Source organism: Podarcis bocagei, assembly GCF_964188305.1.
Source record: "Podarcis bocagei genome assembly, chromosome: 9".
In the NCBI taxonomy this organism is placed as follows: Eukaryota; Metazoa; Chordata; class Lepidosauria; order Squamata; family Lacertidae; genus Podarcis; species Podarcis bocagei.
The window spans coordinates 38,822,531-38,844,428 of record NC_138134.1 but is presented as its reverse complement, the minus strand read 5'-3'; the positions used below and the strand labels follow the sequence as shown (position 1 = coordinate 38,844,428).

Sequence of the window (21,898 nt, the reverse complement as noted above, 5' to 3'; positions counted from 1 at the left end):
CTAAGGCTTTAAGAAGCACTTTCGGGACAAATCACAGCTCCTTAAACTGCTCCCCTCTAATTGAAAATTATTGCCCTCTTGGTATTCCAAATATCTTTTCCATCAACAACGGTGTGCTACAGCAGCTTCTGTTTACTACTGCACTCAGTATTTTTTAATCTGCTGATCGCTTTGATGAAAAAAACACACCCTGACCTACTTAGCGTAGTGCTATAAACCGTGCAGCTTGCATTCTGGGAAATGGTGTGCTACACACTGAGCACCACGTCTTTAGGACAGATGGCGTTCCCATACCAAAGAGCCAAATCACCACCTACACCGAAAGAATGAAAGAGCCAATTTCAATTCATGTTAAAATCAGATGTTGTGCAATAACGGTGATTAGACAATGGCAGAAGGTTGGAACTTTCCCTCATGGCCCTGGGCATCTCAGTAGCTTCTTGAAGAAACAACTTTGCCAGGCGGGCTCCATGGAGGTGGGGTTTCATCTTCAAGGATGACCTGGAGTTTCTTTTGCTTTGTCTGTATCATCTGGTTCATTTCTTTCTTCTCCTGTTTACAATCAAGCGCATTGAGATAGTTAGCAGCACACTGCCTGGATAAATGCTAGATTAGTTTGCAATTTGTTCTCCACAAGACAACGTTAGCTTCCTTTACAAAATTACAGATGCACCAGATGCCTATTTCTATGTACTTGTGTCTTAATTATTATTTAGCTTGGCAGAGCTGCATGTTTATTTACAGTGCCATACATTGTTATGAAAGTGGACTTCAATAATTAAGTTAAAATAAATCAGTCATCCCCATTTCATGCTAACAGTTCCATGCAGTCTTAATGGCTTTGTTATAGCTTCCAATATAGCACCAGGCAGCTAAAACAACCTTTTTTTCAATAGTTCACTCATTTAAACAAAGTATCCAGTCTGTTCTGGTTATAAATATTTTCAATTTTTGGTGGAGTACATTTATAAATTCCTGTAACTTAATGAACACCAGCAGTTGCTATGACGCTCTTTATAAAGATAGCTGCCTTTACAGCACAATCGCAAATATTTCAAATACATCCATTTAAAACCAGCACAACAATCTATTCAATGTGGCAGAACAGATGCTCACAAAGCATACAATTTGGAGGGCAATTTTAGCTTATTCCTCGATTTCACTCTTTGGCTATACGCTAGTTGTACATAAACATAACTTTCTTATACAATAGGAGCATGATCAGTACTCTTGAGAGGACTCAAGGGGCCCTTTTTAAACTTTAAAGTTATAGATAAAGCTATGATGTACAGATTTAAAACATGCACAATGCTGAAATAACATTTAGCAGATGTACCGTTGACCTATTGACTCTAGAGATGTTAATCTTAATACATGTATTTTCAGATCACTAAGCTGATGTTTGTGCGTAGGATAAGGTCAGCACTAACAAACCAAGCTTTAAATAGCCTGGAACAAACTAAAGAGAATTTTAAAAAAATGATGTATCATTGGTACTTATCTCCTGAGAATGTATAAAGGAGTTTCAAATGCCAAGAACACGAAGGGACATTTTATCATGCTTGGTGGACATGTAAAAAGACTAAAAAATATTGGATACAAATACATATATTGATACAACAGATTCTAAAGGTTAATATTCAATTCAAGCCAGGGAACTCTTTGTTTTAGGGTTAATGGACATACAACTGGAAAGGGATTAAGGAAGATTACGCCAATATATTATTGCAGTGGTGAGAGTGCTATTTGCACAAAGATGGAAAGATATAGCCCTACCCACTATAGAGGAATTGCTGATAAAACTATTGGACTTGGCTGAGATGGCAAAGTTAATGTGCTTAATTAGAAAAAAAACACATTATCAACATTCATTCAGGACTGGAAACTTCTTACGGACCTTTTGCATGAAAGAGAAAATGAACTTGTAATATTGAGATTTGAAGACATAATATTGAGATTTGAAACATTCTGGTTTACAGAATGGTTGGATTTTAATGCGTGAATAATATATTTAGCTGCAGGATGGAGAACCGGAAGTCCTTTTATGTTTCTTTAATCTCTCTCTTTCGGTTTCTATGAATAGGCAAAACAGGCCATAAGAGGGAAAAGGAGATCTTCATATATATCATCACCATCATCCTACCCCTCCTAAAATGAGATCAGGGCAGCATATGTGGTTCCCTCCTCCTTCTTATTCTCACAGCCAACCCAATGAATGTTATTTTATCTTGTTTTATTTGTCAATTTACAAACCACCCTTCATCAATTATAATCCCAGAGTGGTTTACTACAATTACATTAAAACAATAAAATACGGTGTCTCATATTGAAATCCCAAGCAATAACAGTACAGCAAAGAGACTACATCATTGAGAGCTGGCATTGACACCAGTTTTTTCCCAAAGGCCTGGGTGGGAAGATGTTTTGTTAAGTGGTGTTGGAAGCCTGATAGTGACATTGCTTCAGAATTCCACAAACAAGGTGCCACGACAGAGGAGGCCCTGTCCTGCAGGCTACATCAACTGGGAGAACACGAAGGGCTGTCCCTACAGACCTCAGAGCCCAGGCAGACTCTTAAGTTTAGATACACACAGAGAGAGAGACTGGCACAAGGCTACACAGAGAGCACCATGGCCGAATGGGGAGTTGAACCCTGACAGTCTCTGCAGTTGTACCCTAACATTGTAGCTGCTAAACCATGCTGGCTCCCCTTCACTGCGTGATCCAGATTACTCATGCTAGCCACTCGACTAACTTGTATCTGGCAGAGGAAGGACTAGGCTTGTTTAGATTTAGGCAGATGCTGCAGCTCCATTCCAGACTTTTTCTGCCTGCATTTCTCTTTGTCTGCCTCTTTCCTTCCTTCTGAAGTCAAGGGAGCTGGGATGTCTTCTTCCTCTGCCTGCCTGCCTGACTCCCTCTTCCCTTAGTCTCTCCCCTTTCTCTGCTGCAACAGTCATTAGAAAGACCACTGCCAGAGCCAAGCACATGTAACTGAATTCACACAAGTTAATGCACGCTTGATGTGACCACACTGTGTAACACAAACTATTTTCTTTTCTTGTTCCAAGAACGTGGCTCACATTATATATGCCACTGCTTCTCTTTGCATGCCAGTATTGGACATGTTGGCTCCTGTCCACCGTGAAACTTCTTAGAGCAGTTTTTGTGCATCTGGTGCCCTCCAGATGTTCAGGCCCAGCCAGCATCTGGAGGCACCAGGTTGGTGAAGGCTGGCTCAGAGTGAAGTGACTTCTAATAGCTAATAGCTAACCCCCCCCCCACTTCCACACACATTTATGCCACAACGTCTATTTATAAGTATAAAGCTTAAGTCATAACTATTCTATCAACTCTGAATAATGGAAATCCTCATCTATGAAACCATTTCCTTGCATCTACATTCACTCACTTGGGCAGCTGCTGCTGCTGCTAGACTTTGCTGGTTCTTTGCTGGGCTGACATGGCTTTGCAGAAGCAGCGGCTCTTCCTGACAGTGAACAGGAGAAGAGAAGACTCTACTGTCACCGACTATAGCATTGGGACAAGAAACTGCTAGTAAGGCAGTGGTATACATACCAAAATCTTTGTGAGGCAGCCGTCATGTTCTACAGAAACAGAAACATCTGGAGGGCCACAAATTAGCCATCCCAGCCATCCTTAGGTGATTATGATATCTAAAATAAACCTTGTTACATATTCTTAATGTCAAGGGTCACCAGACCCTACAATGTTGAGCAGGTGCCCTCTTAAATTTAGTAGCTGCCCTCTACACTCCACTCTCCAAATCTCTCAAGACAAAAGCATGTCTACTGGGAAATTCAAACATGCTTCCAGGAAATCCCGCAAAGCGTGCAAAATAACACTTTTCCTCTACATCATCTAGGCATCATCTTACTTTAAAGGCAGAAATCTAATACATGTCTGCAGAATGCTAGGTATTGCACATACACCTGAGGGTTATTTTCTAAGGTCTAGATCCAACAATCATAGGAAGAGGGATTATACTGCCATCATCTGGCGATTTTAAAACAATGAAAGTTCATTCCCCAAAATTTCTATACAGTATGTCAAATCTTGGATATTATCACAAGTGCAAACACTTACCAGCCATTTTTCATATTCTTCTATCGCTCTTTTATCCTTTTCTTCCTTCTCAACTTCTTGTTCTATTTGTTTTCTTCTTTCTTGGGTTTTTTCTTTTTTCTTTTGCTTCAGGAATTCCTCTTTTTTCTCGTTCCTAAAGGATAAGGAGAAAATGTTTTAATACATAAAGGAAATGGGAAATGTATGCATCCTACTCAAATAACACAAAACGACATTGTAACACAGAGACATATACTTAGCATTGTTAGATTCAGGCGCTTGCCTGCATCATAATGTTGTATAAAAACCAAATGGAGGCATATGCAGGCCTCTGCCACCAGCCAGGGTATCAAGGGCCGTCGGGAAGCTGCACCTCCTGCCTTCCAGGGAGACCATGGATGCTTTAGCTGAGATTCCTGCATTGCAGGGGTTGGACTAGATGACCCTCAGGGTCCCTTTCCAACTCTGCAATTCTGTGACCTGGCCCCATACATCCACTGGCCAGAGAAGGAGAAATGACTCCAATGCTTGTTTTCTACTGCCCTCCACATTCCTTTTCCCTTTTGTATCATGTCTATTAGACTGTGAGAGCCTGTAGGAAAGGACTGCTTTATCTTTTAATATACGCAGGGTTTAGAAAATGTCAGGTACTTTTAAAGTCTTTTATACTACTGCTGCTGCTACCAACAATGATTATAACAACTGTACCATTTTTCAACAGCGGATGTGCTGTCTTTCTTCTTCTCTGCAACAACCTCCTCTTCTTTCTTCTTCTTTAATCTTTCAACTCTTTTCTTCCTTTCTATTTGTTGTTTTAAATATTCAGCTTTCTTTTCTTTCCATTTCTCAAAAGCCTAAAGAAAGCAACAAGTCCATCAGGGATGTGAACCGAGGATATCTTATCAGGGTTGTCAAGCAATTTAATAAGTTCTAGTTAATTAATAATCTGCTCTAAACCAGTCAATTGATTGCTTAAATGTGCACAGTGCAAAATTAGTTAACAAGCAAACCTAACATTAAAAGAAGAAAAAGGCACCTGCGCTTTATGTATTTAATCTGAGCAGTTTATTAGCTGCTTTTCAGCATGGCTCCCAGAGCAGTTTGACAGATAAAATTATTAAAATACGATTAAACAAATCCGGTTTCTGGCCATGCCTACAAGTCAATGGCTGTTGTTCTTCATAGCCCTCTGGAGGCTGCAAAGTTCAGGCAAGGGGAAAGGGAGAGAATGGGGCATAAAGCCTCCCAATGCTTTCCAGTGGGGTCTGGGAAGTTCAGTGAATCCCGCAGTGTCACACAATCCCGGGTCTGCCAATTTGGAAGGCAGAAGGGGAGTGACCTGGGAATGTGCCCCCGCCTTGCACGAGCCTCTGTTACTGGCATGATTTGTGGAAGGTTCCTCCTCAATCTGGATAATTGGCATTAATCAAGAGGTGCTCCCAAAGCATCATATGCAAATAGGCTGCAATCAATCAGCTGCCGAAAGAACCGGGACTGGGTTTTAGAAACTATTTAAATGGTTTTCTGAAGCTTAAGAATCCCTACAACAGCTGTGAAAGGAAAGGGGGAGGACAGGGCCTTCTCAGTAGTGGCACCTGCCCTGTGGAATGCCCTCCCATTAGATGCCAAGGAGATAAAGAACTATCTGACTTTTAAAAGATATCTGAAGGCAGCCCTGTTTAGGAAAGTTTTTAATGTTTTATTGTGTTTTTAATATTTTGTTGGGAGCCACCCAGTGTGGCTGGGGAGGCCTGGCCAGATGGGCGGGGTATAAGTAATAAATAATTATAATTATTATTTTCAAATAGTCTTTTTTCCTCCTAATGAAAAAATGTGTGTAGTTGCTACTCTGATACTTCGAAAAAGAGGGGAGGCTTTTGATTTATGCTTTACAAGGAATTTGATTAGGTTTGGCTATGCTCCCCCCGCCCCAACCAAAGGAGAATGAATTTTATTACCGACTATTTCTGGATGGGGGTGTTTTTGGAGTAATGCATTGGGGAAAAGAAAAAAATGACCCGCTGCTGGACAGTTGTTGAAGAGAGGCTGAATCTGAGAAAAGGGTGCATGGGGCACATCGTCCTTATTTAGAGTTTTATAGTTAAAAAAAAGCAATTTAATTATGCCTGGAAATGTATTGACAGCCAGTGTAGTAGTTCCAAAATGGTACAATATACTCTATTTGTCCACTGACCAGGCTGCTGTATTCTGCACTAACTTGCTCCCATACAGTCTTCAGGTTATATCCCATGTCCTCAATGTTTTCTTTTATTCTGTATTATGGTAACGCACCAGAATCAAACCAGGTTAGAAACGAGCAAGTCCTTAACTCTCAGCATCACCAATGAGAACTGGCCCTTGCCAATTAACTCACTGAAGTTTTATTGATTAGTGTACTGATTAAAGCTTGCAGCCGGGTTTTATAGATTTTGTCCCATTACTAGGCCTCACAGATAACAAGATCCACTTGCAAAATTGTTTTGTTCATGCATATGTTGCTGTCAAGAGTAAAGAAAAGGAAGGTATCCTACTGCGGGTAATTGGTTTATGTATGCAATTCATTTACAGAATTCAACACTTATTAAGATGAATTGTAAATGTGCGGAAGTATCGTGAACATTAGCGGCAGAGTCCATTTGTCTGCATTAGCCCTCTCTCCCCAATTTAATGTTTGCAATATGAAATTGTCTCACTGCCTTTTGGGCCTCTTCCTTCTTCTTCTCATTCAGTTCTGCTTCCATCTTTTTCTTGGCCTCTTCTAGCCTTTTCTTCTCAGCCAGTTTCTTTGCTTCTTTTTCTTTCATGGCCTTCCAGGCTTCAAAGGACGCAAGTGCTTCTTCTTTCTTAGCAGCTGCTTCCTATGTGGGAAGCAACATTGGCATTGTTAAAAAAGAGCGCTCAGTATTATTATGTCTGGACTTAATTGGGAACAGGTCAAGCAAACATGTGTACCACAGTAATTTGTGTGCCCTGCTAGTTACTGTTCTAGTAAGACTATATCTGCCTTGTAATGCAGTAAATTTACTACTTAGCATCCTATCTACTGGCTAGGCCTTGGTTTTGTTTAAACAGAAAACTACCTTGAGGTTAATTAAAGTTATTTCAAAACTATTTGCCTCAAATGTGCAGGCGTTTACATAGATGTGTCGCTATTGTGAGAAGTGTCTGCGTCCCTCTTAATTTGCTTCTGTCCACCTTGAAGAAAAATTTCCAGGGAACATTCTTCTAGTTTCTTGCAAGCAGCAACCACTGTTCAATCTTTGTTCAATCTCATTGTCCTTTGTTCAATCTCATTGTCCTTTCGGATCAGCCTATGCCCTCCAGATGTTTTGGATTACAAGAGGGGCGGATTTTGGGCTGTGCGGGCAGGAAACACGCACTGGGCACTAAGCCGATGAGGGAGTCTCCTCAAAGCCCTGTAAGCAAGGTGCTCACTAAACATATCCTACAAAGACATTAGTGCTGCTGCTAGAAACAACAGGGGTGTGTGAGGGGCTGTGGATAGGAACAGAGAAAGCAGTTAGCTCTACTGCATCAGTGGATGCGTGGGTCACACAACGTTGAATCTCAATGTTAGCATTTAGCATGTGGAAAACTATATGCTATAACAAGTCCCTTTAAGACGAACTATTTTCAGAACAAACCTTTTCATTCTTTTCCCTCAAGTTCTCAGCTTTGTTTCTTTTTATTCTTTGTAGTTCCAACAGAAAGATTCTTTTCTTTTCCAACCAGTCCTATGGAAGGGATGAAAAAAGGAGAAAGCTGTAACAGGCAATTTTCAGACCTAACAGGATGAAATTACCTTTTCACAGAGGGATAATCTGTTTTTCTTACACAGGATATCCCAGCTGCTCTCATAATTTGATATATGGAAGAGCAGGACTTTTGTGCTGAGATTAAAAAGAATGTCCTAGGTATGCACAAATCTTTCTTATCAGGCGATCCCCTTTCCAAATCATAACTCCTCATACAGTGTTAAAGACTGCTCCTTTAAGCTTCACCAACTTTCAGGAACGACTCCTTAAGGCAGGAAGTGGGGTGTGTGAGATTTACATATAAATAAATGTTAATCTTGCCTCTTGTTATCTATAATGAGAGGTGGGGAAAGGAGAACAAGCTCCTGAGCCACTCCCAATCCTAGTAGAATCCCAGGGATAATATAACATCTGAACTGGCTGCTTCAAGAAAACTTAGCAGGCAGCCCTCCTCTGTAACTTAAACCATCTGAAATACAGTATGAAATTATTTTTCAAACAACTTTTGTAGTTTTTAAAAAGGTTTTGCCCCTTTAAATGTCTATAACTGATTTTCAGCAAGGTGAAATGCAGACTATTATATTCACATCTTTTCTGAATAAATGACACATAAATTTAAAAGGTTCATGTCTCCCTTAAAGCAAATTGGGAAATATTCTTAATGACAGAGCATTAAAACGGCTCTAAATGGTTACCTGGTAGACAGCTGCCCGTAAACTATCTGCTTTGTCAAGTTCAGCACTGAATTTTTGCAAATGCTTATTGTCCAAGACCTTTAATGTTCCCAAATACTGAGATGATGTACTTATCGGGATGGGGGAGTGCTTCCCAGTTTTCTTCAAGTAGGTAGAGCTGAAAGATCTGTAAAATGAAAATGACATACCAAATTTTGTATATGACATGTAAAAGCAGATAGGTGTCCCCATTTACCGAGAAGCTATACACATTCTCAGATGTATAATAGTCTCAAAAAGCACTTGACTGGGTCAAGTCTGAGCGCAAGACTCAGATATCCAAAGCATTATGTGCAGAGCCAATTGTACCTTGTAGAGAGAAACTAGCTCATGAAATTATTTGGAATAATAGAAATGGCCCCCAAGTTTGTAGGTACAAAGAACTGTGAGCTAACTCTGTGAGCTGGAGATTGACATTAGAATCTCTTGGCCTACACAGATGAGGGTATTTGTTGTCCTTTAGCTAATAAGGTTTTGGTCTGGGGCTGATCTACAGGAGTCTCAAAGTTTCCTCCTTGTCTTTTATGAGGATTAGTGTAGGTGTTCTTTAAACCCACTCTTGATGTTTGGACCTTTTGCTTCAACAAACAATTTGAGTGTGTTTGTTAATGAGTCAAGAATTTCAGAAAAGGTGAAATATAAAATATCATTAGATGCTTTAAATCCTTTTAAGGAAAACTATGCTTGCTATACAAAGAATCAGAAGTTTGAAAAAACTGATATTTGGAATGATGCTTCAGGGCCAAAAAAAAACAAACCAATCTGGAGGAATTTAAATGGAAAATAATCAGCACTTAAACATTCATGCCAGAGAAACTTATAAAAAACTGTAGCCATTCACATGACCTTTTAAAATATATATATATATATAAAGTAACAAGAACAATGTGGTTTGGGGCGAAAGCACTACTTAACACCTTATTTCTGTGATGGTGCATTGTTTTTAACTGTTTTTACCATTGGGTCTTAATTGTTGTAACCTGTCCTGGAACCTTAGGGCGAAGGGTGGGAAAATAGTAATAGTAATAATAATATTTCAGAATGTGGGCTCAGAGAACCGATGCTACCTCATACAGAGAATTAAGCCGGTGAAATTTGCCATTTGTGACTTAGAAAATTGGAAACATTTATGTCACCTTCCAGTGTGATCGTGTCCAACATATAATGAAGAAAACAACCAGGCTTCTGAAGGATGTACCAAATTTCCTACCTGCTTATTGGAGATTTTGCTTTTGGTGGAAATGTCTCTTTTTCTTCACCTTCCTCCTAATAAAACCAGAAAAAGAAAAGTGGTTGTACAGCCTGGAAAGTAATAGTACTACTTATGCAGCACCTATTGGGTGTGCCAAATCAAAAGCCTCTGAATACTGAGAAGGGTCACAATATAAAATTGCAGAATCCTGCCTTCATGAAATATAAACCAAACAGCAAGGACTAAGAATATCTGCAAGATCCACATCTTCCTTCTATTTATAGCTTCCAAATGGCTCTAGAAATTTGGAGAACACCCCAGAGCATCTTTTGCACTTGAAGGAAGAGAATTCAGGGACTACTAACCACGTCTGGGTGTGAGCCAATCAGTGACCTTACTCTGAACAAGCAGAAATGTCTTCTACTTGTGCAGTGGGATCTTTGAATCCAAGCCTGTGTCTGCTGGCAATATTACCATGGGGTCTTTATCCACGAGCATTGATTTGGTTTTATCAAATGTCTTTTTTGAATGGAGCAAAAGGAAACATAAGTCAACCACAACTGAAATAGACACGAAATGTCTAATACTAGAGCACAGTTTAGTTGACCACTGGTAGATGAACATCGTTCCTTAGTCATAAGCAGGTAGCTGCCAAACGAGTTTTTTAAATGTGAATATGTGTGCATATACGTATCAATTTAAGGCTATATGACAATAGTCCATGAAACACACCTTTAATGAATCCTTTGAAGTACCCAGCACAGCCTGTGAAGTACTTAGTGCTACCTTTTGCTCAAGTTTATCCTCCTTTGTGGTCTCATTTGATCCATCCTCAACGGCACTGTGTTCTAATGCCTGCAGCTTTCCTTCCAAACAATCCTCAGTTGACTTGTGAAGTTTCTTATTTTTCTCATAAACTGTTGTCATCATTAGTTCTATCACAGAAGGGGATTCTCTGCCACTTTCCAGCAATTTCAGATCATTGCAGTTATCAGTTTCTTTCTGTTCATCTTCTGACATGGAAAGAAAAGAAGCCTCACAGGGGTTAATGATCAGACACTGGGCAGGGCCAGGGAAGGAAAGAGATAAAAGAATGTATCTGGAGTTTTGCAAGCTTTTCTCAAAATTAATTTTATATGAGACAAATGTATTTTAAGAATAACTTGAAATAAAGTGTTCTTTCTCTATTTCAGCATGTTAGCAATACCCCCCCCAAATTCCCTTCATAGTGATGGAAGTTCAAGGGACAACTAAAGTAGATCATTATTAACTGTGTATTTCAAACTTTCCCCATTAACAATCAGATATTACTTCAGGGCAACTTGTATTTAAGTTCTTGAAGGTGACTTAAGTTATAAGGCGCTTAGCATTACAAAGTAACACTCTCTGAATTGTAATTGTTTTTTTAAAATATTGTGTAGTCATAAGATGTTAATAGGACTATGTAAATTTTATGTGAAATTAGTTTTGGAAAACTGCTACAATGATTTATATGGAAACTCAGCCAGGGGGACTCAAGGAAGTCACTTAACAATGTTAACAAAAATGGAATTTTTACAGTTAGGTTATATGTTTGTTTGTTTTTTCTTTTTTGATGTTGTTTCTTTTATGTCTGTTGATATGTTTATTTTAAACTTGGAAAATCAATTTTGAAAATATGAAAAAAAACATTGTGTAGTCATATTATTTACCTTTTGAAGAAGATTCTTCTGCAGATATTGCCAAATTGGAATCTCCAGTTCTCTCATCCGCTGATGAAAAATGAATAGGGAATGGGGATGAGGAGCTTGCAATCCAGGGGCCCTAAAATGCAAAATGAAAGTAGAGGCCATCCTATCATTACTTGTGATTAATCCATATCATATTAAAAAGATTTCTAAAAAAGAAAATCCCCCAAATGTATCTCCCAAAATAAAGACTAAAAACAATGTAAGATTTAGCCTTCCTCGGGTCTACAGAAATTCAGTTGCTAGAATTGAAAAACAAGCTTCTTTATCCCCCCCCCCCCCCGGTATCTCAGGCTGTTCTCCTATTGAATTCAATGGGAGTTACTCTTGGGAAAGTGGAGTTGCTGCCTGCACACACCACACATTTAAAGCACTCCCACACTTCTTCAAACTGTAATTTACCCCCATAGAGCTACAGTGCCTAGCACCCCTAACCATCTACAGTTACGATTATTTGGGGCCAGGGGATATGCTTTAAGTGTATGGTGTGTATGCAGCCTCTATGTGTAAACTGAGCCTTTTCTCTGAGCTCGTTTTAACAATATTTCACTGTGTTCAGATCCTGAATTCCAACCTCTTGACTGCTGAAGAATCATATACATTAGAACATCATTTTGTTGCACACTGGAGAACATTTCCACCCTGAAAATATGTATGTAACCATTCCTGGCTTATTCTTGTCAAAGTTAACATTTTCTCACTGGTGAAAAGCGATGGAATGATTGTAGAACACAAAGGGTAAAATCATCCGTATATGTTGGAACAAAATATAAACTTGGTAACTTTAGGCATGATCCAACCACCTATCTCAGTGATTTCAGAAGAAGAGAGTTAAATATGTGTTTAGCTCTCCATGGTTAGCAATGGGACTTGTGAGAGCTTCACTCAGACTGCCTTCCACCCTTTATTCATATACAATAGATCAGAATTATTTTCTGACCTCAGGACCAGGACTTTCAGAAAGTGCTCTATTTTCAGATTTCTTCACTTGATCATTTAGCCTTGTTTCAGAAGATGGTGCAGACAGTGAAAATCTGTGGCTGTGAGATGTCCTATCCTCTGCCTTAGTTCCTTCGTAATCCTCCACATGGCTGCTTTTTCTCAAAACACTCCTAGGTTGAGAAGATGGCTTTGCATAATCATATCGCGCGGGAATGCTAATATTCTCAGCTGAGAAAAACACAAAGAAAGAAATTGTAAATTGGCATTTTAACTGGGGGGGGGGGGGGAGGAATAAATTCAAACTATGGAAGTCCCTGAACTGTAGTTTCCACTGAGTCAACTAAGGTTACCCACGGAATCCCTCATTCTCTTAAGTCATCCCTGTAACTCATGTGGGTACAGACAGAGCAAGGGGTAGGGCTTTTACCAGTGACACGCCCTGGCAAAATGAGCTTACAGGTATATCTATAAAGGGACTCTATCTAAGCTTCATTTTAGACAGGTCAGAGAGCTTCCCCTAATTTGATCAGACAAGTGAGCACAGGGATTAAACAGCTGCCTTGCTCCAAAAGCTCAAGAGCTTTCCTGAGCTGTGCCCCTGGACTTACACAAGGAATGCAATGTGCCATTAAAAACCAACCTACACGAATTCTTGTAAAGCCTTGATAGAACTACTGTATGATTATGACTTCCATAAATACAGCAAAACACTTTCCGTTCGAATGCAACTTGCTTAGCTGCTGAAAACGTTCTGACACACAAAAAAGGAAGTTGGTTTTTAATATCCAAGCATTAAAAAATAATAATATTTGAAGCAGAATCACATGTAGGAGTGATCAATGGGGCAGGGCATGACCATGAAGTGGCATCTCTGGTGCTTACTGGGACAGAGTGACATCAAGGTTGGGGCAGAATGGGTGCAACAGTGAAAGCTATCTGGTGCTCCCACTTGTGTGCCTGCAGTGCCCCTCCCCCCCGGGGTAGCAGTGATACCACTGCCCAAAGTCTGGCTCCATGGTGCTGCCCTGTCCCACTATTCATTTTGGCACCACATTAAGCCCTAGTTAAGGTGTGAATGAGCAGTGTGTGAGTGTGCACTGTCCCAAAGTGCCCACTATGCCTGTCCCACATTCCTGGCTTTGCTGTGAGCAACAAGCCATTTGAACCCAGGCTCATAGTTTGCTTGCCCCCAAATGAACCAAAAGCACGGGTTTGGTTCACACCACAAGCCAAAGCTTGTGGTTTGTTGCTGCTGGCATGGTGCAAAATGGAACTTTTGAACGTTGTGGACCAGAGCAGTGCTCACTTGCATTCAACAAATAAAGCACTGGCTATGGTTTAATGCAGAGTGAGCAAATAAGGGCCCTCGAGATGCTGTGGACCATGACTCCTATCAGCTTCAGCCAGTATTGCCAACATCCAGGGATGATGGGAGTTGTAGTTCAAAACACCTGGAGGGGCAAAATATTCCTGCACTGGACTAGATCAGTGTTCCCCAACCTTGGGCCTCCAGCTGTTTTTGGACTACAACTCCCATCATCCCTCGCTAGCAAGACCAGTGGTCAAGGATGATGGGAATTGTAGTCCAAAAACAGCTGGAGGCCCAAGGTTGGGGAACACTGGACTAGATGATCCTCGTGGTCCTTTCCAATTCTATGATTCTGTGGCACTTCATTAACTACCCCTGATTAAATGTGACATGCAAACCAGACTTGAATTTTGAGATAGCCAAACATGGACTATGCTGCCACCAAGTGGAGGGAAAAAACCCCCATTCATTTATTAAATTTCTATGCCGCCCTTCATCAAAGGATCATAGGGCGGTTTACAATATAAAAACACAACAATACATAACACCGTTACAAACAAAACAATAACCCCCCCAACTATTTAGTCAGATTGCAACCTGCAATGTTTAATGTGCAATTATTTCCCAAATGAAAAATGGATTATAGAATTCTCAGAGTAAAACACTGGTGGCTTAAGGCATGACTCTCTCAGTATCTTAAATTGCCAGGAAGTGCTGACTGTCCTTAAAGGGTCACATGTGGCTCAATCCTAAGAATCTGGTCTCATACCCAGGGCCAATTAAGACAGCAGCCACAATCCAAATTGGAATGTCCACATCACCAAGCACAACCATAGTTATAACTACTGCCAAGCACAAACCTAACATTACCATGATTATGCCACAGCTGCTGTCAGCTCTTGAAAGTGTGTGTATCCACTTACAATAATATAGTAATCATGAAAGTGCACATGAACATGCACCTTTCCTACTCACCAAGTAAGTATAACCTGCCCCACATATCTGAATTAAGGGGGCAAGGCTTTCGGACACAGTGCGTGACTTCAGACTTTAGCACTGGTGCTAAATCATCTTGGTTTAGAAATTAAACAATGTGGTAACCTTTGTACTTCACCACATCATCAATGATAGAAATACAAATAGCACAACTCCCTGGCTGCCAGACACACTTGATCATAAGCAGGAACTCTTTTAAGAACTCATAGGATACAACAGAGATAAAAGCAAGATCCTCATACACCAATAGCCTCTTGGGGCTCCCTTTCTGCCATTGCCTGCGATCGAAAGAACTGCCAGACTTCTGAGCACCTAAGGTAGCCTTGGGGCTGTGCCTCTCAAAGAGCAGTTTTTCATGTCAGCAGCCATACCTACCTAGAAACGTGCAGAAATAGCTTCTGATATGTCATGAGTTTAAAATTTAACCTTGCACTAGGCACATCTAGGAATGGGTGAATCTCAATTTCAGTTTCTCATATTTTTAGTTCTCCCCATTTCAACATCAGTTTGCATTTTTTAATTAAAAAAAGTCCTCATGAAAATCCAACAGCATTTTAATGTGAATTTCTCTTAATCCACACATCTACATGCAATTTTTCAAAGCAATCCCCCCTAATATATTTTTGTATGCTACTTTCCACAATATACACTTTAATGCACACTTTACCTTGGTATATGCATTTCTGTGCACATTACTTGCATTGAGAACTGCATTGTAAAATTCAAAGGATGGCTGTGTTCCAGTAAGTACAAATTAGGTCAGTTTGCCTTAAAAGTCAACTGAGTCATCTTTCTTTTTTGTCCCTAGTGCATATCTAAGGTTTTGGACACATCTAAACTAGCTCTGTAGATCCTGATCACTCTTTCGACAAATCCAGAACTAGTTATGATATGTCATATGGGAACTGGCAGTAACTCTCTTATCCAACAGGTGTAATGGCCTGAAACTGATGGGTCACCAGGGTATTGCTCTAAGTTATTATAAGCTTTGTTGTAACAGACTGCAAAATAACAACTTTTTTATTATGTATAAAACATTATAAAATATAGCTTAAACTTTTCTTGGAATATAAAGAAATACAACAATATGCCAAAAGGAAAAAATTAACTTGATACTGCTGATTTCTTTCCTTTAAAATACACACATTAAAAGGAAAAAATCTTCCACTAGAAGGATAATCTATACAAGGACTTTTCTTAATAATATTGTTTAAAATCTGAAAAGTGCATTATAATCCATGCAGCAGAATTTTATTATGCTTGCTTTACCTGATGCTGATGCCGCCTTGGTCTTAAATTCCCTTGGCCTTGGCACTGGCTTTATTTCAGTTTTGCACTGAACTGTATCATCCCTCTCTATCTGCAAATCAAACACTGGTTCCTCTTCCTGCTGATCACCTTCTTCTTCAAAATCCGACCCTTCTTCAGAAACTGAGTCATCTTCTTGCCTCTCTTCAATCTGATGTTTACTCTCCAACATGGCTGTTTCTTGAAGTCTCTTCTCTTCAGCTTCTGTCAAAATCAAGTCATCAGCATGTTTTTTTTCAAAAGAGTAGTGATCTGGCAGAGATACTTCAAATGAAATGGATGTTTTTGATGCACTCCCTTCACCTGACCCAGAATGTTCAGCTTGCCTCTCGTCACTCAAAATCTCTCTCTCAAACCTGGACACATATTGAGGTCTCTCATCTTCATCTGACGAAGACAAGTCATCTGCACTTTCTCTTTTCAAAGTGCTCATATTGCGAAGATTATACTTGGATGTTGCAAAGGAAATTGATTTCTTTGGGGTGTTTTCCACAGTTTCAGGAAACTCCTCCTCTGTACCTGAAAACAGAGTCGATTGGCATTTCGTGGATAAAGAAAGGGAATCAAGCTGGATTTGGTTAAAAGCATAATTCTGCCATGCATTTTGATCCTGACATATTTATATCGGTTTATGGTGCCAACCCAAAACTGTATGTTTCTCCTTCCAATTCCTAAAGTCATATGTCATGTTAGAGTGAAACAGGTTTCAAATATGGAATTTGAAGTAGTTTGATCAGTGCGAATGAATGAATGTCCTTTATAGACCTTGTCCCACTTCAGTATTCAGAACATGAAGAACATTAATAACACAGTAAAACAGATGTTTTTAGCCATCCAAATCCAAACAGCATAAAAGATGAGAAAAATGATAGGCAGAGAAAAACCTCCCAAAGAGATTCACAGTGTACTGTAATGTACATTAAGAACAAGTGTCAAACTATATATATACACATATAGTGAGTTTAATTCTCTAAGTATGGGTTGTGTAGCCAACACAGCAGTAACCATACCTTTTTAGGGTCAGGTGGAAGGAGAAACACCAAAACCAGCCCATTTAAGAGTGAATGTGCTCTGTTGACTCAAATTAAAAACCTGGGAAGGGGGGTGGTGGTGTGACTAGAAACATAAGTAAGAAAATATCAATGACAACATTTTGTTACAGTCTGATTTGTTTTCCATAAAAGTCAAATCCCTATAGAGAAAGAGATAGGCCATTATGTCTCTGTGTAGGAGGGAAAAAAGGATGAAATTATAATAGCCTCTGAGCTAGTGTAAAGCAAAACATTTGATCCACATCAGCTTAGATTCAAAGAAAGATCTGCAATAAGTTTCAGGGCCACTGTGTTTTGGCTACTAAAAGAACTCTAAGGAACATATCCCATGAAACTCATTGAAACATACAGAACAATCCTAAGGGGCTGAGGTGTGAAGTGATTAATTCTTTGCTGCATCTTTAGCCTTGCTGCCTCCAGCTGGTCAGGGCAGAAGGTGCATATGAGAAGTCATTACAACAGAAGCCAGAAGACTGGGACGTCCAGTCTTAAACCAATCCAGCAGCACAGAAATCAAGGTTAGGATGGCTGCTTTACTTCTAATTAAACAAGCCTAGGATCATTCTGCATGTAGTTACTGATCAATTATTTATACGACAAAAAGCACTGAAAGGGCACACGTAAATATTTCAAGGTGTCATGTTATTTAACTTACCTTCTTCATCACTTTCAAAATCTTCCGAATATTCAGAAGATTGCTGTTTTGCTGTGCGAGCAAGAAGTGCTTCTTGTAGTTCTTCCTAAAAAATTGTAAACATACTTGCTCAGGTCAGGAGGAGAGTGGGAAGATAATGCATTACTATTTCAAAGGAAACAGAGAGTAGTTCCAATTTTACTGTAAATTGTTTTGCTTCAAAAAATATATACCTAGAACAAACTAAAAATGTGCCAATTTAATGATCCCTAATCTTTTTACCATAAAGTGATAAAACCTGAATTTGTTTGTTTTGTCTAAGGTACAGTTTCATGTATTTTTCCATGGGTTCCTTAGGAGTTCTGCCTTGAAGTGGTTAAAAAAATATATGTTTTTGATCTGTTTGGAATCTCTAAGATCTTTTCAACAGGATATGAGGATATGAAAGAGCTCTCTCAAGATGCTGAAACAATTGGCTTGAAAATAGGTTTTGCATGGCTGCTGAAACATTTAACATGCTTGTTGTAGGGTTGTGGTTTTTTAAAAATAAGTAACTGGTTTTATTAGGGATTTTGTGAGTTGTTTTATAAATTGCTTAAGTAAGCTGCTTTGAACCTAAGAGAAAAAAAGCAGTGTATCAAATGTTTACATAAATAAAACCATCAACACTGAAGATATACAAATGTGTGGGGTATCTTTTTCATTAATTTCCCCTTCTGTGATCAGCCCACCAACAATGAAAAGCTCCTATATTTCTGAAAGACCCATACATCCATATGCATGTATGTGGTAAATCCAGTTTTTTCATTTATATGTTCACTGTTTACGGTTCCGGAACATGAAATATGCACAAACTCTGGGCAATTATCACTAATAAACATAATGCAGCACTAAGACACATCAACTTTAAGTTTGCAAGTAACAGAATGTACAGCAATAAAATGTTATAATTTACAGATCAAAACCTTTTACCTGAAAAGTGGTTCTTTTGGAGAACTTTGGGCTTTTGGTATAGGCTAAAGTATTGATATCTTCATCAGACATGTTTCTTGATCTGAGGAAATTAATCTTATATGCTCAATTTGTGATCCAGTGAAGGCAAATCTTCATTGTGGATTTAAATGAGAGAGAGAGAGAGAGAGAGAGAGAGAGAGAGAGAGAGAGAGAGAGAAAAGTGACCCTTATTTTTGGCAACACTGACATTCTCTTGAAGGAAAGTTCCCCTCTCCCCTTAGACTTTGAATCTTGAATATAGAATGAACCACATATAAATGTATTTATATTCCTTGCAGCTATATAGAAAATGCATCAGAAACGTAAGCATAGCCTTGCTGGATCAAAGCAAAGGCCCATCTAGTCCAGAATCCTGTTTTCACAGTGGCCAACCAAGTGTCTATGGGAAGCCAACATTTTATTACCTATCAAAACCTCTTAATTGGTAGTTAACACTTGCAGAATCACTAGCAGATAATTCAAACACAGTTATTTTATTTTAACAAATCCTCAGTGCTTAGCAATTCCAATTCAATTCTTGATGGGAGACCTAGGTGCCAACTCCCTGGGGCCCTGGGTGCCCAAGCACCCACAAAAGCCCCCATGAAGGTGCTAGGCACTCACAAATTTCAGGGCCAGGGCCCTGCACGCTGCATGGCACCCACGACCCCGGGCATCCATGGTCGCGGGGCCAAGTTGGCACTCCTGATGGGAGATGAGTTAAAGTAAAGAAAAACAGGTCCTATTCCTGCAGAGTTTGTTCATGTTAAGGTCACCTTTCCCAGGAGTGCCTCTGTCCACCACAGGAAAAAAACAGGAAAAACTGGAAAGCAGGACAGAGGAAAGCTCTGTAACACCTTCGCATTACTTCACTAAACTTCACTAAACAAGATGCAAGTGAGAATAATAATAATAATATTCCTGTGCATGAACTATGTGAGTGAACAGTGCAAGTGTAAAGCATGCCCTTTAAAATAAGCCCTAGAAAGCTACCTGGTGCCAATCAGATATTTTGGACTGCAATTCCCATCAGCCCAGCCAGCTGATGGGAGTCGGAGTCCAAAATATCTAGAGGGCACCAGGTTGGTGAAGGCTGCTCTAGGGCTTCACATAATGCATCTTGCAATTTGTTTGTGTAGAAAACTGAAGTACGCCCTATAACTCATCTCAGGGATAAGATGGGAAAGAAATAGAAATGAAGTTTTGTAGCATGAAATGAATCTAGTTTTGTAGCATGAAAATGTTACTATTCATTTCTATTTCTTTCCCATCTTATCCTTGAGATGAGTTATACTTCAGTTTTCTACACAAACAACTTGAAAGATACATTAGGCTGAGGTGACTTGCTCAATGCTCAATATTTATACCTGTGCAATAATTTGAACTTTGGTGTTCTACAGCTTCCTAATCTATAGCCTCTGCACCTAATTTGTTTCCATCAAAATTACCAGGTGAGTAGCAACCAAAGAGTAACTGAGTTGCAGTCATCATTCAGAGGAGTTGCATAAAAGGAAAAATGGATCTACTTACATCAGAGAATAAATTTGTTCACCTGTGTCTGAAATGACACAATTGTTCCAGTTAACAAATGAGGAACAGGGACTTTATAGAGGTATCTAATATGGGTTATTTTTGGTCCTGCACCTCCTCATTCAGTCCATATACCCATGGCTAGTTAAAAATTGCCAATTGTGTTGGTGGCAGTGGGGATGGGATCACAATCCCTGGCAGATAACATGCTTTGCATGAAGGTTTCAGGTCAAGTCTCTGGCACCGCCAGGTAATAACTGAAAAGACCCCCTGTTTGAAATTTTGGACAGCTGCTGCCAGTCACTGCAGACAATATATGGACCATGGTTCGGAACTCAAGCGTAAAAAAGTTTCATAGTTAAGTGTGACCAGGAATATTCCGTGTAGACTGCGGAGAGCCAAAATATTAAAAAGCTACTCCCTTCTCCCAAAATAGCACTCGTTTTAAACTATAGATGCTTCCCACCTCCCTCAAAGCTCTAGAAACTCATTTTTTAAAATAAAATAAAATAAAAGCATATCCAAGCACACTCCCCAGTTTTATCAAGGAGGAGGGTAGAGGTTGGGGGAATGAAAAAATGGGGAAGAAAAAAATTAACACGCTCTCCATTTGTCAACAAACTGAGATACTGGCGTCTTTAGAACATTTCCGAACGGTGGAACCACGTTTTTTCCCCCGCAGGGAACTTCAAGCCACACCTATAGTTTAGACCCGCATACATGGGTGATCTTGCGGGGATTTTCCTATGCCCTTTTTTGGGGTGGTGGTAATGGGGTTATTGGGTTGTCGTTTTTATTTTTATTATGTATGTGGTGGTTTTATATCTTGATTTTATTCTGTGAGCCGCCCTAAGATCCCCGGGTATAGGGCGGTATAATAAATAATAATAATATCATCCAGCCTAGGCGCGCAGCAAATACAGCTCCGCTCACTTTGCTCAGAGGCCCCAAGGAGACCCGCAGGGTTTTATCCCCCAGAAAACAGACACCGGGCAGCTGCCTTGAGCATTGAAAACGAGCCCATAACGGCCAGCTCCTTCCAAGGTCCCTGGGGAAGGAGACCCCGCCGCGCTCCGCCCTCCCGCCTCCCAGCTGGCCTCGGGCTCCGCCTGCCTCCCTCCCCGCCCGGTACCTCGCGTCGCGGGAAGGTTCTTTCTTTGCACTCGGGCGAGAGGGCTGAGCAGCGCCCACTCCGATCTTGCCCCTGCCCCGGCTACAGGTCTAGTGAACGCCAAGCGCGGCCTCAGGGCAACGTAGGCCTTTCAGCCGCGCGCGTTACCTAGCAACGCCCGCCACGCGGGCGCTGACAGCACAGACCCCGAGGAGGGTTGCCACGGGAAACGAGCCCCGCCTCCTCCGCCGGCCTGGTTTCATCTGCGGCTGACGGGGGAGGGGCTGGAGGAGGGGCCGAGGTGTGACGAAATAAAGACTCTTTCTTCTCGCCCCGCCCCCTTTCACTAGCCAGCTCTGCAAAGGGGCAAGGAAGGAAATGGGGGTATAGTTCTTGAGCTTACTAAGAGTGCAGGTTGTACCGATCGTGAGTTAGTTGCAGTAGAGCTGGGCTATAGATGGTCCTCGTGGTCTCTTCCAACTCTACCATTCCATGATATTAATTTTGTTTTCTGTGTGTGCTTCTATGC

General features: G+C 40.3%; 1 protein-coding gene across 5 annotated transcripts; it reads right to left on the bottom strand.

Annotated features, from left to right (window-relative positions):
• Positions 1 to 327: 327 nt before the first annotated feature.
• Positions 328 to 21,549, bottom strand: MAP9 (microtubule associated protein 9). Of its 5 annotated transcripts, none has more exons than XM_081208375.1 (16): positions 21,391 to 21,549; positions 18,708 to 18,839; positions 17,757 to 17,841; positions 16,353 to 16,568; positions 16,011 to 16,253; positions 12,435 to 12,664; positions 11,459 to 11,570; positions 10,500 to 10,780; positions 9,786 to 9,841; positions 8,537 to 8,702; positions 7,731 to 7,820; positions 6,780 to 6,944; positions 4,795 to 4,940; positions 4,108 to 4,240; positions 3,413 to 3,490; positions 328 to 552 (listed from the first exon to the last, which is right to left on the bottom strand). In XM_081208375.1, the coding sequence occupies exons 2-16, from the start codon at positions 18,777 to 18,779 to the stop codon at positions 430 to 432; spliced, it is 2,196 nt and encodes a 731-aa protein (XP_081064501.1). In that variant the 5' UTR covers positions 18,780 to 18,839; positions 21,391 to 21,549; the 3' UTR covers positions 328 to 429. The 5 variants fall into 5 exon arrangements, with proteins under 5 accessions (XP_081064501.1, XP_081064502.1, XP_081064498.1 ...); XM_081208376.1 differs by having other exon boundaries at positions 16,011 to 16,250; XM_081208372.1 differs by having other exon boundaries at positions 16,011 to 16,568.
• Between the last annotated feature and the right edge of the window lie 349 nt (positions 21,550 to 21,898).